Below are 12,298 nucleotides of genomic sequence, written 5' to 3' on the forward strand. Positions count from 1 at the left end.
CCACAGCTTCTCTGGGCAGCCTGTGCCAAGGCCTCACCAAACCTCACAGGCAAGAATTTCTTCCCAATATTCCATCTAAGTCTGCCCTCAGGGTTAGAAGAAGCCAGTCAGTGGGAAACCATTCCCCCTTATCCTGTCTCTCCAGACCCATGTCTAAAATCTCTCCCTAGCTCTCTTGGAGCACCTTTATGCACTAAAGCACTAAGGATAACCCTTCCCAGGTTACTGCCAGCAGGCAGGTTCCATCCCCAAGGAGGGACCCCACATCCCCTCCCAAAGGGCAGGAGACTCTCCAAAGGGACTCTCTGTGCTGTATCCCACTCCTCCCGCCCTGGGGCGGGCCCCAGCAGCGATAGTCACCCTTGGACAGGCGGTCCCGCAGGTAGCAGTAAGCCAGCGCAGCGATGAGGGCAGGCAGCCCTGCTCCCGGGGAGCAGCTCCCAGCTCCACTGTGACGCCCGCCGGGGTCTCCCGCATGACAGCAGCGCTGCTCTGCACCCGAGGGCCATGGCGTCGGCTCTCGGAGGGATGCCATGCGGCTGGACGATGTTGCTGGCACAAGGCAGCCATTGCTGGCCGGGCGGGTGGCAGGTGGCCGGGGTGTCTGCAGTGCGGCCAGGCCTGGAACAGGCAGCCGTGGCCTCTCCGCTGCGGTGTTCCCCTTTAGGCCTGGCCCATTACCTAAGGGAGAGCCCCCGGGCACCGGCCCCATTGGCAAAGTGGGGCCTGGCGGAGCAGCCACCGGAGAGCCCCCGGGCACAGGCCCTGCTACCGGGGCTTCGCCCCCCAGGCTCCCCTGTCGCCCCCTGCAGGCAGCGGCCCGCCATGACAGCCTCGCGCCTGACGTCGGAGCGAGCCCACGGCGCCCCCTGGCGGTCAATACCGGGAGCAGCCGCAGCCGGGCGGCCCTGGCCCCCTCAGCCCCGGCCGCCGCCGCAGTCTCGTAGGTCGCACGTGACGGCGACCACCATGGCCGCGCTCGGAGGAGCCGCGCCAGCCCCTGCGGCAGCGGCCACAACGCCAGAGACGCCAGCATAGCTCCCTCGCTCCTCCCGCTGCGCCGCTCGCACCTTACCCCCCCCCGTCGCTGAGGCCGGTGGACAAGATGGCGGCTTGCCGGCCGGCGGAGCTTGATGAAGAGGGCGGCGCAAGGCGTGCCGGGAGATGTAGTCCCCACCCCGCCCTGCAGCGCGCTTATCCGCCGCGTCGGACTACAACCCCCAGGAGGCGTCGCGGCACGTCCTTCCCGGGGCATGCCGGGAAGCTGGCGTCTGCTGCGGGACATGCAGGGGAGTAGTGGCGGGCGGGCTCCGGCAGGGGGCGCAGTGCGGGTCGGGGCAGGGCGCTCGGGCGCGCGCGTGTGTGACGCAGTGGGGTCGCGCGCGCGTGGGCGGGCACGGACGGACGGACAGACACCAAACTCACGCATGGGCACTCACATGGACACTCGTGCACACGTGTTTATTTACACACGGGGGGCACACAAACATGCGTGCACTGGCGCGCACGCACAGGGGCGTTTCTGCATGCACAAATGCAGTGCCACACCTGCGCACACCTGCAGGCACGCGTGCTCTCCTGTGTACGCATCCCCCGGGCAGCTGGGCACACGCGTGTGCAGCGCTTGTACCCCCAGGCAGGGCTTCATGTGGTGCTATGAATGAATCCTGGGCATCTGCTGCGGGCTGGGCTCAGCGCAGATGCCTCTGGGGGACTCCTGTGTGGGCACATCTGTGTGTGAGTGCCTTCCCGCCCAGGATTTGCCACCAGCAATTCCCATTCTACCCATTTCCTCCTGTTTCACCCCAATTCCCTCCATTTCCCATTATTCCAGCAGCTGTTTGCTCACTTGGCCGTCCCACCATCACTCCAGCGCTTCTACGGGGTCTGACAAACTCCTGGATTAAACAGAGCTGGTAAGAAGATGCATCTTAGGGATTTGATAAAAAAATATTTTTTAGAAGACTTGGTTTTTTTTGCCTGAATTACTGATTCCTGCATTTAGCTCTGCACACTCCGAATACTGATTTCTGCATCTGCTCCTTGCAGATGTGGGATGGTGGAGCAGGAATAAGGATTGGGACACAGGGATCTGGGAAAAAAACCAGGAGTGTGGGAAAGGAAGGTGTCAGAAATGGGCATTTCTGCACCCAGACTGGGGCCAGCAGGACTGGGAGTTGTTACAGAAAGCCCAGTGCTCCCAGTTCCCCAGTCCACTTCCCCTAGCTCCAGCAGCTCAGTGCTCCCACTTCCCCAGAGCAGCTCCATCAATGCTCCCAGTTTCCCAACTCCATTAGCCCAGTGCTGGTAGGTCCCCAGGCTAGTTCTTCCAGCCAGATCAGCTCACTGCTCGCCGTTCCCCAGCCCAGCTTCCCCAGACTGAGTGTTTGCTGCCCTTGCTCAGTTGCTCAGTCCAGTTCTTCCAGCTCTGATAGCCCAGTTCCCCCGGGTACCCAGCCCAGTCTCTCCAGCTCCTCCCACCATGCTCTCCAGCTCAGCTCAACTGCTTCTCCAGCCCAGCTCCCCCACTTCTCCCTGCTGCAACAGCCCAGTTCCCCAGCACAGTTTCCCCAGTCCAGCTCCCCCATTCCCCCAGCCTGTCCTCCCTATGCCATGGCTTCCATGCCATCTATGTTCCAGACTAGGAATGGCATGTGGTGCCACATGGCTGCACTTGCTGGGAATGTGGGTGCTCCTGGTTCCAGTGGCAGGAGTGCTGGGGCTGGGAAGGGCTATAGCGTGATGGCTTTCACCTTTCTGCTTCCCTGGATACGGGAAAAGGCCAGGCTTTCACAGCAGAGCTGGCAGAAAGGGCAAAGAGAGAAGGATGAGGGGAGGGGGTCCCCCTGCACCAGCCACAGCACCCTGTCCCTGGCCATCCATTGTGGATGTCCACTTCCAGTGGGACAGGATGCCAGGGATTCCCTTGGCTCCTTTTCCCAGGTGAGGATGCTGGGAGCAGTGCTGTGGCACAGTGAGCCCTGTGGTGCCAGGTTCCTGTCTCCTCACAGGTGCTGAGCATGGTGACATCCCTGTGCTCTCCTATCCCTCTGGCTATGGCATCTCTGGGAAGAGCCTCATCCTGGATGAGGAGCTCGGTCCCACATTCCTGGCTTTGCTTTGCCAGTCTACGCACATGCCACACTGCTCTGTCATCATGCACACAGTTATTCACGAGAGCTGGAAGAGCGTTCCTCGGTGCTCCCAAATGGAAAGAAAGAAATCCTGAGTCGGCAGCATTTTCAGAGCTGGATGGGAGCCAGAGCCTGAGCTTTTCCAAAAATAACACATCCCAGTCATCACTGCCAATGGCAGCATGCCCACCTGCTCCTGGCCTCGGCACCGTAGGGATGCCAGGCAAGGCCCTGCACTGGCACAAAGGATGGATAATGCATAGGCACAGGGCACGGGCTCACAGCTGGCAGTGCCACATCAGGGTGACACACAGCCCACAGAGGGGTCTCTGTCCTGCACTCGTGTCCCCTCCTACCCCGACTGCAGTCATGGAATCGTTTGGGTTGGAAAAGCTCGCTGGGACCTTTAAGTCCAAGTACTCCCCCTGTACTGCCAAGGCCACTACTAACCCATGTCCTTACATGTGTCACATCTGTCTTTTTAAACACCTCCGGAGATGGGGACTCCACCAGTGCCAGGGCCGGACAATCCTTTCAATATCCAACCTAAACCTTTCCTGGCACACAGTGCAGGTGTCCCTGCAAGTGCCACAACTCTGCACCCGTTTCCTGCAGCTGCTCCCGGTATCCCGCCGGTCCGGGCTGCTCCCCTCTCCCACAGCCTGCCCTTCCTCCCAGTCAGTGCTCTCGCTTCCCACTTGCTCTCCCCGGTTTCAGCTCCGACCTTCCCGTTTTCCCCCGGCTCCTCCCGGTAACCCCACCCCCACCGACATCCCCCAACTCCTCCCTCCCGGTGCTCCCGTTCCCCCCATTTTCCCTCAGGTCTCCCCCGCTCCCGCCCCCGGCGCTTCCCGGCCCGGCCCCGCCCCGGCCCCGCCCCTGCCGGTCCCATCGCGCCCCGCGCCCCGCAATGCCGCCCTAGGGGCTGGCCGCACCGGCACCGGCGGGCTGCGGCGCTCCGGGGCCATGTCGGGTCACGACGGCGGCATGTCGAGTCGCGACAGCGTGCAGATCCCCGACGACCGGGACTTCGGGGCGTTCCGGGCGCAGTGCGAGTCGGAGCAGGGCTGGAGCCTCACCTACAGCAAGGGCGGGGTGGGCGTCTGGGTGCAGCTGCTGGAGCCCGAGCGCGCCCTCCACAAGATCAAGGTGAGATCTCCCGCCCGGCACACTCTGGTGCACGGTGAGACATCCCCATCCACCCTGGGCACCCCCAGTCCGCGGTGAGACCCCCCCACCGGCCCGGCATCCCCCCGGGATCGGGGTACCCAGCAGCAAAGGGGGGGCGCGGGGACCTGAGGGCAGGAGGGACCCTGAGGGAGATGCTGCACCCTGGGCTTGGGGGAGGGAGGGGAACCCCACAGTGAACAGGGGCTGAGTGGGAGCTCGGGGGTTTAACCACCAGCCAGGGGTGAGGGGGAATCCCAGGGAATAGTGGGGTCCCTCAGGTGATGCATCGCCTTGGGGCGAGGGGGGACTATGCCGAGCTGGGCCCCGAAGGCAGCAGGGACGCCGGGATAGGTGGGGTTAACTGGCACAGCAGGACAAATGGGCAGTCTGGGGACGCCAGGACAAACACAACTCCAGCAGGGCCGAGCCAGGGACAAGCAGGCACCGCTGAGGGCTGTGCAGGGACACTGGGGACAGACAGGAATCCCCAGGGTGTGTGGGGCCGTGGGTCCTGGGTGCTGCTTTCTCCTCTTTTCACCCACTGGGAATGTACTTCCCGTGCTTGCTGCACATCAGGGCTTGGCTTGGGGATTCCTTGGAGCCTGCAGCCACTGGCTTGCTGTCACTGGGGTTGTCCCCCTTGCCCAGCGCTCCCTATGTCCCCACTGCATTTCCCTGTGGGTCCCTCCTCTTGGTGCCAATGTGCTGGCACAGGCAGGTGCACTCTTATCCTGGCCCTTCCCTCTAGCAAAGCAGGGATACTGGCAATCAAGAGACAACTTGAGACAGGAGCAGCGTAAGGATGGGGTTACACTGGAGTCTCTGGCAGGTGTCCCTGTCCCTGGTGGCACCTCCATTAAGCTGCCCTGGTATAGTGGGTGGCATCATCCTTGCCGTGGTGTCGAGCCCGGGTGGTGACGGTGGCAGCAGTGACGACGCGGCCTGCTCACACACTGCTCTGCAGCAGCTGGCACTGGCCCTGCTGGGGAAACCTGTCCCTGGGGCACTGGCAGTGGCTGTGCCCAGCTCCTGCCTGGAACCACTGGGCTGCTTCCACTGTAGCATGTTGGAGGAGTTTGGGCTGCTGTGACCAAGGAACGGGTCCTCGTTGTGCCCTGGTGGCAGCAGTGAACCCTGGGAGGGGGGATGGTGCTCTCTGGGGTGTAGGGGGTCACTGGTGCCACCTGCACCCTGCCCCATCCCAGCAGAGGTGGGGATCCATATTGAGTGGGATGCAGAGTGTCCATCATTGTGGCATCCAGGCATGATGGCATAGGCATGGCTCTGTGTGACAGTGCATCCTGCCCCCCCCCGCCCCCCCCAAGCTCCTTGTGTCCCCCAGCCCTGCTGCTTGCACTTGGGGGTTGCGTCCCAAAACATTCCCCAGATTGAGGTGGCGCTTGGGTGCGTCCCCTGCCTGTCCCACAATCCCAGTGTGCCACGTTGGCGTGGCAGGGACCCAGCCCACTCCAGGATGTCCTGGAACAGCTGCTCCCGACACTGCACCTGGAGCTGTCTTTGCCTGCGGGGGTCCCTGAGCCAGGTCCTGCCTCTTTCCACGCCCTCTTAGACAAATCCTGCTTGGAAAGGTCCTGCTGGGTGTTTGTCTGTTGATTCCATGTGTATGCCATTGGGTATTGGAGACCTTGTGGGGTAACACTCCTTGTCCCCACCCCATGGCCCCCAGCAGCAGCCAGGCCCACCATCCCACCCAGGATGAAATGCTCCTGCTGGATTTTGAAGGGAGGGACACATGTGGCATTGCTGACGTGGCACGGCAAGCTGCACCCCAGGGGTTTGCCCCTCGTGCTGGGGGTCTCTGTGTGGGTGCTGGGCATTCTCTGCAGCTTCCCAAGAGCTGGTTTCCCCCTGAATTCATCCTGGATTCCTCCTGGATTCCTTGCCTAATTAAGTGGAACCTGAAGGTCTCGCCCTGCTTTGAGGCTGCCGCCCCCTCCTCCCCGCCCCCCTCCATTAGGGATGCAGCTCCCGTCTAACCTGTTTTCTGGAGTCTGGGAACAAGCTGGTGCCATGGCTGATTTCTCAGTGGGACATTTGGTGGCCTTGGGACTGGCTACAGGTTGGGGGAACCCAGCCAGGACACCCCATCCTACCCGGCTGGGCAGTGAGTTGGTACCTGGGCATCTGGGATCTCCCAGGAATGATGGTTTCCCCTCTAAATGGGCTGTCCAAAGGATGGCCAGGGGTCATCCTGTAGGATACAGCAGAGGGGGGGTCTGGGGTGTTGGTAAAGCTGCCAGTGAGGATGAGCTTGGGGACTCCCTTGGTGGCTGCAGGCAGGGGTGGTGGGTGTCTTTCGATCTGCTCCTGTCCCACAGTCTGGCACCCATTCCTTGTTCCCTCAGGCACAGCATAATCCCAGCCCTGGGGACTTCATCTCTTTCTCCTCCACCTCCACCTCCTCTTCCTCCTCCTCCTTCTCACCCCATTAGTCAATATTGACTCAAGGCTGGGGCATGTGTTTCCAGGCACTTCCCAGGTGGCACCATCCCCTCTCCTGCTGCGACCCTCCTGGCACCCCCCCAGGATGTGAGTCACCTGCAGGGCACGTCCTGCACTACTGGCCTGACCAGCCTTGCTGCTCTGGGAATCGTGCACCTGAACATGGTGCTGGGCTGGCCTAGCTGCAGGGGGAGCGGGGCTTCTTCAAGGAAGTCATCCAGGCAGGCCCTCCCCAAACCTGCCCTGCAGCGGTGCCTGTTCCCAGACAAGTTTTTGGGTGAATGGAGGAGCAGGAGATGGGCTCTGTGGGACAGGGATGGGTCTCTGAGATCGAGGATAAGCACAATGGGTTTGAGGGCAGACTCCATGGGGCAGGGATGGATCTGAGCACGGTGGGGCTGGGCTCTGTGGGGCAAGGATGGGATTGAGGGTGAGTGCTGTGGGGGAACAGGCTCCATGGCTGAGTCCCACCAAGGGGCCATGTGAGGTTGTGCCCCATTGCTGGGTGCTTCTGTGCCCCTTTCCAGGGCCAGGGAGTCTCTAGTACTGTGTGCTGGGGTGACAGGGCCAGCCCTAAATCCTGAACTGCAGGGTCTGGGGGCCGGAGGAGCTGGTGCCATCCCTGGGGATAACAGGAGCCAGTGGCATTCCCAGGGACAGACTGCTGGCTGCTCTCCCTGCCCCACGCTTGGCTCCAGCGCCCTTGACCTCGGCAGATGGCATCCCCTCCCTTCACCTTCTCCGTTCTCCTTGGCTCCTCACCTTCCCTGGATCTGGCTGCCGTAGTGATGGAGCAGCTTTGCACCCCCAACCCCTTCTCTGTGATCCATGCTGCCCCAAGGCACCAGGCACAAGCTCCTCTTGGCTCCCCTGTGCAGGGGTACCACTTTGGGGGGTGCACATCCACAGTAATGGGGGGCAGGTGGGAAGCAGGGTCCCCAAGTACCCAGGATTCAGCTCCACACTGCCTTGAGGTCATGTGTGCCTGTGCTACAGGGATGGCTGGGATCCAGGTTGGGATCCAGGTCTTCTTGGAGGAGACTGCATTGATTTTATTTTTTTTTTTAACATCTGAAAGGAGACACCTCCCCGCCGCCACTTGCTGGGGCTTCCCACAGCTGCCTTCCCACTTGAGGGTCCCCATGGTCTCCTTCTCTCCCAGGGGTCCCCATAGTCACTCTTACACTTTGGGATCCCCACTGCTGTCCTCTTACACGTTCCCCACAGCCACCTTCCCACCCGGGGGTCCCAATAGCCATCCTTCCACCATGAGGTCCCCACTGCCATCCTGTTGGGGTTCCCCACTGCCACCTTCCTACCTGGGGGTCCCAATGGCCATCCTCCCACCACGAGGTCCCCACTGCCACCCTGTTGGGGTCCCCACAGCTGAGCTCCTGCCCTGGGGGTCCCTGGCAGGCGTCTGATGGCTCCTGCCTTGCAGTGCAGGATGGAGTGCAGGGACGTGCCGGCAGAGACGCTCTACGACGTGCTCCATGACATCGAGTACCGCAAGAAGTGGGACACCAACGTCATCGAGACCTTCGACATCGGGAGGCTGACGGCCAACTCCGATGTGGGATACTACGCCTGTGAGGAGGGGTCTGGGGGACCTGGGTGCTCCTGGGAGAGGGCTCAATCCCTGGGTTGCTACCACTCCACCCTGGGCTTGGCATCTGGGGAATCCATGGTGTGTGGTATGGAAGGGAGGAGTCTGCATACCAGTTTGGGGGGATTTGGAGGGCAGAAGGGGATCTTGAAAGTGAGTGTCTCACTCTGGAACATCCCACCTGGTGCTGTCCCTAGGGAGGTGTCCCAAGCCCCTGAAGAACCGGGACGTGGTCACACTGCGCTCCTGGCTGCCCATAGGCTCTGACTACATCATCATGAACTACTCTGTCAAGCATCCTGTGAGTTTAGCAGGGCACCAGGGGTGCTGCGGTGCTGGGCTGGGGCTGGGGCTCACTCAGAGTTTGGAGATTTGAGGGGCTCTGCACAAGCCCTGCTTGTGGCTGGTGCCTCTGTACCCCACCTGCCCTGCCAGTGACTCGTGCTCCCTCCCTGTTGCCCCCCACAGAAGTATCCCCCCCGCAAGGACATGGTGCGGGCTGTCTCCATCCAGACAGGCTACCTGATCGAGGGCACGGGAGCCAAGAGCTGCACCATCACCTACCTGGCACAGGTGGACCCCAAAGGTGAGAGAGGGACCCCCAGCTCTGTGCCCTGGGGCTCAGCACCCTCAAGTCCTTCCCGTGTGTCAGTGTGTGCTTGGGGGACCCAGTGGGATCCTGGTAGAACTCAGGGGGGGCTTAGTGGCGGTCTCATGGGTTCTCAGTAGGGGCTCATTGGGAGTTCAGGGGCTTAAGGGGGGCTGGGGGCTCAAGAGTAGCTTGGGGGGCTCAAGGTGGGCTGGGGGAAGCTGAATGGGCACTGACTCGGACTTAATGGGGGCTCAGTGGGAGCTCAGGTTGGGCGGGGGGCGGCTCAGTGGGGATTCATTTGGAGCTCTGGCACTTCAGGGCAGGGTCAGGATGGCCTCACACTGGGCTTCAGGAAGTCTCAGGTTGAGCTCAGTGGGACTCAGGGTGTGTTCAGGAGGACCTGTGGATATGCTCAAGGTGGGCTTGGAAGGGCTCATCAGCAGGAGCATCTTGAGATGGAGCATGGAGCAATGTCAGGAGGAAACATCTTGGGCCTATTCTCGTCAAATCTTTCATTTTTGTGGCTTGAAGAAGGACCCAAAATGCTGAAATCACTGTTTTTAACCTCTGCAAGAGCAGAGAGCAGTATGGATTGAACCCTGTTCCCTCTCTAACCACATGTGCCCACTGAGAGTGCTGTGGGGGTCACACATGTGGGGGTCCTGGTTTTCAGGCACTGGGGGGATGTTGGGGGTCCCACTCCCAGCTGCCCTCCCTTCTCTCCAGGTTCCTTACCGAAGTGGGTGGTGAATAAATCCTCCCAGTTCCTGGCCCCCAAGGTGAGTCTGTGATACAGGGGTGGGGGTGAGAGGTCTCTGTAGGGGTGAGGGGTCTCTGTACCCATCTCCCTCTTCCTCCCAGGCGATGAAGAAGATGTACAAGGCATGCCTCAAGTACCCTGAGTGGAAGCAGAAGCATGACCCTCACTTCAAGCCCTGGCTGTTCCCGGAGCAGAGCCGGCTCCCAGCCCTGGCCCTGTCCGAGCTGTCCCTGCAGCACGCGGATTCCCTGGAAAACATTGACGAGAGCTCCCTGGCCGAGAGCAAGGAGGAGCGTGGCGATGGCAGCGACGAGGACAGCCTGACCTGATTCCCCAGGGAGCTCCTCTCCTCGTTCCCCTGGCTAGGACAGCCTGACATGACCCCCACCCCGGGGGCTCCTCTCCCTATCCCCCCACTTCCAACATGGTTTGTGTCTCTATCTCACACACCTGTACACATGCACCCCCACTTTGGGTTTCAGGGGGACCCCCCTCATTGGTGTACCCCTGTCTGGGGACAGCAGGGACATAGTGGGTCCCCCAGGGTGAGAAGTTGGGGGTTGTCTGGTCGCTGAGCCCTTGTGGGACACTAGAGTTGTCCGTGTAGGTGGCAAACCCAAAGTGACCTTCAGCTTTTGGGGAGGGCAGAGGAAAAGGGGAGTCCCTGTGCCTGCTCCTCAGTCTTGGAGACCCTTCCACTGCACTCCCCCTCTGCCCCCCATTCCTGCTCCCCATCTCTCTATTATGGTCCAACAGAATTGCCTTCATCCCATGGGATCCCCACCCCCAGCAGACCAGCACCAGGGGATGCTTGGGCACCTGCCTGCACCTCTGGGTGTGCAGAGGGGTTTGGGGGGCTTCTGGCACCTCCTGGCATGCTGGGAAGGAGGGCCTTTGGGGTTTTTGGCATCTCCAAGCATGTAGAGGGGAAGCTTCTAGGCTCCTGGCACCTCCAGCATGTTGGAGGGGATGTTGGGGTCTTACCTTCAGGCATGTGGGAGGAGTTGAGGGGCTCATGGCACCTCCAGATGTGTTGTGGTGGGCGTTTTGGGGGCTCCTGGGATCTCCATTCATGTTGGGGGGAGGTCTTATGGAGTCTCAGCATCTTCAGGTTTGTGTGAGGGAGGTTTTGGGGTAAGTTCACACCACCAGGAGTGCCCGGTGTCTCTGGGGGCTCCCAGCATCTTCAGGCATGTTGAAAGGACTTGGGGGGGCTCCTGGCACCTCCCGGTGTTCTGTGGGTCTCTGAAGGCTCCTGTCCTGTCCCCTGCCTTTCTAGGATGGGGACCCTTTCCAAGCTGGGTGCCTGGACCCTTCCTCCACTGGAATTTGAGGCCTTGACTGGGGGTTTGGGAGCTGGTCTTCGGCCATGCTCCTGCCCCCTCCTTTTCTGGGGGTGCACAGGGACATGGGAGATTTTGTATCTTGTACCAGAGTTGATTATTTAGGAATAAAATAATTGAATCTGGCATTAGAGGGACTCGGCCTCTGTCCCACCTTGGTCCTTTGGTAGCCATCCCTGTCCCCACAGTGCACTCAGGCAGGGAGTCCCTGCTCATGGTGGTTGCTGGGGGGACCCTCAGAGGTTGTGGGACCCTCACCTCCAGGGGGGCTCTGGGTGATGGTGATGCCACCAGAGGGTGGCAGAGAAACCCCTAAAATGAATTTACACTGGGCACTGATTAGGCATGAGGCTACACACTCCTTGTAGCTGGTTTTCCCACAGCCCCAGCCAAGCCAATACCACCAGTACATTTCCCCCAAAACCTCCTCTGGGAGAGGAGACACGGGGGGCTAAACTTTGGGGGCACTCCGGGGGGATACATCCTGGCTTCTCCAGGAGGAGAATACTGGGGAACACAGCTGGCACTCCCTGGATTGTGGAGTCCTGGGACTCTTGTCCCCTGCTGGGGTGCACCCAGGGACAATGCTGCTCGTGCACCCCATCTCTGCTCTCCCGGTGCTGTGGCACCCCAACACCTCAGCAGGCCCCAGCCCTTCTGTGTGCCCCAACAGGGTCTTGGTGGGTGGCATTGTCCAGCATGTGCCATCCTCTGTGCCTGTGTCTCTGTCACCTGTGGGGCTGGGGTGGGCACTAGGGACTTGCTTCCCATTTCTCCTGTTAATTTCCACCCCCTCCCACCCTCCTGCACTGCTCCCAATTAAAAATAGAACCCAATTAAAAAGGAACCTGGCCACCACCCGCCTGGCAGGTTGGAAATGGAGCCGCACTGGATACAGGACACGCTGCAGCAGCTCGAGCCAGGGGGACAGGTGATGGGGAGGGCTTAGCTCTGTCAGCTCTGGGAGGTACAGCTGGAGACCCAGAGCTGCAGGACCAGAGAGAGAAGATGCTTCCAAAGGGAAATGGAATATGCTCTGGAACATGTCTGATGCCAGGGGCACTGAGAAGAGCTGGGGCACAGGTAGGATATGTGGAGGGGGGTAGTGATCTAAGGGCTGTGCTGGGGACATCCTCAGGTGCTGACATGGATCATCCCTGAAATGCTGCTGGGAAGGGGTACAAGGCTTCAGCACTTCAGGGATCAGGCATTGCTGCAGGCCCCTGGGGT

General features: G+C 61.0%; 2 protein-coding genes across 2 annotated transcripts in view; one reads left to right on the forward strand and one right to left on the reverse strand.

The window, feature by feature from the left end:
• The window catches only part of CLPB (ClpB family mitochondrial disaggregase), a 74,280-nt gene extending 73,167 nt beyond the window's left edge, over positions 1 to 1,113 (reverse strand). The window contains exon 1 of the mRNA XM_064726004.1: positions 361 to 1,113. Within this exon, the coding sequence (XP_064582074.1) occupies positions 361 to 1,036 (676 nt within the window). The 5' untranslated portion in view covers positions 1,037 to 1,113. The remainder of the gene's footprint in view (positions 1 to 360) is intronic.
• A 2,895-nt stretch (positions 1,114 to 4,008) lies between these two features.
• On the forward strand, positions 4,009 to 11,205 carry STARD10 (StAR related lipid transfer domain containing 10). Its single transcript, XM_064726017.1, has 6 exons — positions 4,009 to 4,283; positions 8,209 to 8,356; positions 8,571 to 8,674; positions 8,842 to 8,959; positions 9,692 to 9,744; positions 9,827 to 11,205. Exons 1-6 carry the CDS (start codon positions 4,101 to 4,103, stop codon positions 10,052 to 10,054), a joined length of 834 nt encoding a protein of 277 aa, XP_064582087.1. The 5' UTR covers positions 4,009 to 4,100; the 3' UTR covers positions 10,055 to 11,205.
• The last annotated feature ends 1,093 nt before the right edge of the window (positions 11,206 to 12,298 follow it).

This window comes from Zonotrichia leucophrys, chromosome 1, assembly GCF_028769735.1.
Source record: "Zonotrichia leucophrys gambelii isolate GWCS_2022_RI chromosome 1, RI_Zleu_2.0, whole genome shotgun sequence".
Taxonomy (NCBI): domain Eukaryota; kingdom Metazoa; phylum Chordata; class Aves; order Passeriformes; family Passerellidae; genus Zonotrichia; species Zonotrichia leucophrys.